The sequence below is a fragment of the Euprymna scolopes genome, chromosome 42 (genome assembly GCF_053919585.1).
Source record: "Euprymna scolopes isolate OS-2025 chromosome 42, ASM5391958v1, whole genome shotgun sequence".
NCBI lineage: Eukaryota > Metazoa > Mollusca > Cephalopoda > Sepiida > Sepiolidae > Euprymna > Euprymna scolopes.
In genome coordinates this window covers 17,259,662-17,264,661 of record NC_136523.1, presented here as the reverse complement: position 1 = coordinate 17,264,661, position 5,000 = coordinate 17,259,662, and the positions used below count along the sequence as shown (strand labels likewise).

General features: G+C 36.1%; 1 protein-coding gene across 1 annotated transcript in view; it reads left to right on the top strand.

Annotated features, from left to right (window-relative positions):
* The window catches only part of LOC145266945 (putative cytochrome P450 CYP13A2), a 69,567-nt gene that overhangs the window by 20,152 nt on the left and 44,415 nt on the right, over positions 1-5,000 (top strand). Inside the window, exons 5-6 of the mRNA XM_080122763.1 lie at positions 478-603; positions 4,625-4,713. Of these exons, the coding sequence (XP_079978889.1) occupies positions 478-603; positions 4,625-4,713 (215 nt within the window). The remainder of the gene's footprint in view (positions 1-477; positions 604-4,624; positions 4,714-5,000) is intronic.

The following is a 5,000-nucleotide window of genomic DNA, read 5'->3' as shown; positions in this document are numbered from 1 at the left end:
TGTTATTTGTTTCCCCATCAAGATGTTGGGGAAAACCAGCTCCCCATAAAAAGGGGGGGTCCAAATGAATAGAAATTGTCTGATATGACGGGTTTTGGCCGCATTGATCTAACTTCGTTGCTTTCTGGACATCCCAAGCACGAGTGCCGGGAAGGCTCATATTACTACTGGTTCAGTTTCGCTTGCCAAATAAACACGTGGAGACTAAGAAATACTGCGAAATAGCGTGTAAAAGACGTCCAAATAAAGATACACACCACCCCCTTTCGTAAATCGTAGATATTATAATCTAGGTAGCATATAAAAGGTTCTAAAAAAGAGTAAGCGGCCCAACCGCACCCCCCCTCTTCCAAAAGCCTTTGCCGGACATACAGAAAAAATGCACACACACACTAACACACATTTTGCCTTATATATTGACTGCCAGCTTGATTCTTTTGATGGGGCTTTTTTTTTTTTAATCGTTATTATTCACAGGTTTTCCCGGTGCAAGTTGACCCCGACAAAGACGAAGAGGTACATATGTTCTTTGCACGCGGTGACCGATGGAAACGTCTTCGCGCAATCAGTAACCCGGCTTTTACAAATGCCAAAATCCGAAAGGTAAATATGATAATTTGTTCAAACAAATTGTTATGTTTTTTTATTCTTGCTTCTTTTATAAATGTTTCTACTTTGTACGCGGCTTTCGCTTCTTTCCATTGTTGAAACATACACAGAAACGTTCAATAAGTTTTATTTTTCGAGAGAATCAGAGAGACGGACAACCATTCATTTGAGTACTTACGCCCGCCAAGTTGCAAGTATTTAATTTTTACGCGTCATCAAGTATTTTTATCGGATAAAACCCAAATCGAATTTTTCCACAGGTCTAAATCCCCTATATATCAAGTTTCAAGTCTGTGGACCAAAAATTGACAGGGTAGTTTGGTAGAGATCATTCCGCATAAAGACAGACAGACGAGATCACTATATACATATATTTCGATTGACTAGCCTTAATTTTAACCTTCGCCACTTCCAGTTTGGCGATAGATGCAATGGCTAAGACGTAACGTTTTTTTTTTGTTTGTTTGTTTGTTTGTTTTTTGTTTTTTTTCTTCACGTTCTTTTCCTTCTTCCCGGTACGGGTTCAAGCCTGCCTGCCTACTACCACATTTTTTTTTTTTTTTTTTGCTAAATACACACTTCCAAACATTCTTAATTTAAACACCTACATCACTTCCGGTTTCGCGATGGGCGCAACAGCTAACGCGTCACGTTTTTTTTTTCACATTCTTTTCCTCCTTCGCACTATGGGTTCGAGCTTGCCTGCCTACTATCGCGCTGTTTTTTTTTTTTTTTTTTTTTTGTATGTGTGTGTGTTTTTTTGGGGGGGTGCGCTCGCAATTTTCTTCTTTTTTTTTTTTTTTTGCTCAACTAACACCCTTATACACACCTCCACTTTCTTTTCCGCCTTAGCTTCACGGGTTCAAGCCTGCCTGCCTGCCAGCCTACTACAACTTTTTTTTTTTTTGCTCAACACACACCTACAAACAACGCTGGACACCCAGGCTAGCTATTAAATAAATATAAAAACACAAAAATTAAATAACAACTATCTCATTTGTTTGTCTTTTTATAACATTCTTTTTTTTTAATAGCTTTTTTCGGGTTTCTTATGGGATGATGATCATAAGTTAACTACTACGTGTAATTATATTCATGCAGATATTCTACATGATTTATAATTGTGTAATATTTGCGTAAAAAGATTACAGTAAACACAAAACTCTTTCTATATATATGTATGCGTGCTTAAAAAAATTGCCTATCAAACTCTTCCGTCAGTTTTTGGTCTACAGACATGAAACTTAATATATAGGGTATTCGAACCCATGCGAAACTTTATATTTAGGTTTTAGCCGGGGATAATTGAAGCAAAAGTGTGAAAATTAAAGATATGAAATTTGCCAGGTGATGGGCGAACGGCGGCATTACGAATATGCATGCGTAACGTAATAGCTATTGGTTCAAGTTTTAATTCTTAGCCTTCCAGTCAGCATGTCTTCATAGGTTAGTCATTAACGTCAAAGGAAAAATATAAATTGTAAGCTAAACGTTTTGGTTTCAGTTCTCGGTGGTGGCGCACGAATCATTTTCTTTTTTAGACTTTTTTAATCAGTACTATATATTGGATTCAATATAATATAATTACAAATATGAATCTGCATTAATCAAAATATTATATTCATGTGTATTTTACGACCGAGCAATCACAGGCTGCCTGCTAGTATATATATATATATATATATATATATATATATATATATATATATATATATATATATATATATATATATATATGTTTTATTTTTTATTACCGTATCTTTCTGTTAAGTTACATTATTGTTTCAGCTACCCGGCCGTTTTTTTTTTGTTTGTTTTTTTGGCCGTCTGTAGCTTCCTCAGACTTTTACAGAAATGTTCGTTATTATGGGATGAAAAAGTCTGAGGAAGCTACAGACGGCCAAAAAAAAACGGCCGGATAGCTGAAACAATAATGTAACTTATCAGAAAGATACGGTAATAAAAAATAAAACGCATATTTGCTCTACAACAGTATTGAGCACTTTCTTCAGTTTTTATTAATTACCATTTATACTAAATATATATATATATATATATATATATATATATATATATATATATATATATATATATATATATATATATTCTAGCTGCGTATACCCACCGTTTCCAGGTTAAAAAAAAACATATTGCCGGGAGGAGGGTTTCATCACATAGTATTTAAGATTCACCAAATATCCTAAGTTTTTACGATCTTGCTGAAGGCTGACCATATTTCTTTGAAGCATAAAACATAGTCTTCTTCATTTATGAAATTCAAATAGGTCAATAAAATCAAATAGCTTAAAAGGAAATAACTCACAGGTTAAACGAGAACTTACTTCCGTTGGTGAAACAGAGCTGGTGTTGATTATTATAATGATTAAAAATAATTAAATTAAATTAAAGTTAAATTAAAAAATAAATTAGGTAGATCAACTTTATGTCATACTTCTAAACAGATTACTTTAATCAATTCTATTACTAATTTCTATTAAAGATTTAGAGCTACTTATTAAAACAGGTTTTCTTTAATGTAATATGCAAATGAGATAACTTCTTGGATATGGATTCCTTTTGAATGAATGGTACATAGAGAAATCGTGCCGCCGTTTTTCAGTATTAAAATATATTTGCGAAACTGTTTCTTTTTGTATGTATGTTGAACATGTCAGGGATTATTTTAAGACAAGATGGCAATTTTGTCTAGCGTTGAAGGTAAGAAATGAAACAATCACAAGCAATAAACCCTACCTGTAAAATTCAACACAAACTTTATTGGTAAACACGATATTTTTTGCAAAATAGTGCGCGCCATCTTGCGTCCAACTTTTGGGGCGGGTAGTTCGCTTCTATGAAGCCATAGTAAGTCCTTTTACAGTTTGCTATGATGTCGAAGTCTGCTGCAGGTAAAGTATGAGATTAGCCGTTTTCATAGAACCTCATGGCTCCAAAGTGTGGGAAGCAACACACACTGGCTGCATACCGAATCAAGAAAGTTAATAATCCGTAATGTAGTTGAAGACACATTGTCTTATAAGAAAGCCCGACACCCAAGCATTTGCAAATGTTCTTTTCTTCGTCCACGTCTGAGAACAGAAGTCAAGACTAAGCTTGTTTCCTTCAATAACTACAAGAAACCTTCTCTACCACCAATAGCAATGGCAAAGAACACATACCCGAAAGTACTTCCTTTAAACTCCTCGGCCTAACGTTTACAGGGAACATGAACTGGAATAGATACATGGAGAGCATTGACAAGAAGGTGGGCTCTCTCTACCGTGCTAGAAAGCTACTTACGCATCTGCTACTTGTTACTCACTCCTTGACAGGGTTCAAATGAGAGTCGCCAACCTGATAGGTTCTGAACTGTCATCTAGGCTTCAGCCTTTGTCCCATCGACGAAATGTTGCATTCCTCTGCCTGTTCTACAAGTACTTTATTGGTGAATGCTCTGACAAACTACAAGCACTTGTACCCCCTCGACGTGAATACTCCTGACAAACTCGACAAGCAACTAAGTCCCACCCTTTCACAGTAGAGATCCCTAGGTTTAAGAAAGGATTCTGCTTCAATAGTTTCTTCCCCAGAACTGTTTGACTTTGGAACTCCCTTCCGGGATTCTGCTTTCCTAACTGTACTGACATGCAGAAGTTCAAGTGTGATGTGAACAGACATCTTGCCACTCGTCTCCCCTCATAATACCCCCGCAACTTATGTCCCCGATAGTAGCCCCTTACTTCAAAGTGGCATTGTGGTTTGTTTGGGGTGAAAATTGAATATTAATAAAAAAAAAAATAAATAAATAAAAAAAGCGACAGACCAGTGCCATGTTTGGGGTGAAAATTGGGGGGGGGGGGAAGCAGACACTACAGTTAGCGCCCAAGTCTCCTCATGAGCCCTTCTTCATTGCTGGCCTGGGAAGTTATTAATCAAACTGTGAACGAACAAACAAACAAATAGACAGGAATACGACTTTATTGTAATAGATGTATACTTTCTTTTTTAATGCCAGATGTCCCATCTAGTCCACAAGTGTATTGACAGCGTCATTCAGGTCCTCCAAAAGAAAGCTGAGACGAATAGCGAGGTCGAAATGTACGAGTAAGTATTCCATAGATTTTCCGTGAATTGCTAATACTTACATAATCTTAATATAATGAATTGGCGGTTGTCTGCTAGGAAACGTACGTCACATTTCCGAAAAATATTTCCTTCTCCAGGGTTGCAGAGGTAGCGAAATTGAAAGGTTAAAATATGTATAAGTCTTTTAAAACCCTCTTTCTCTCTCATCATTAATGTAATTATTTTTAATACCTACAGACACTAGTGTTTCATCCTTTAAGGAATCAGCAGTGTAGGGAGTTACGATTTATGAGTTACGATCAGGA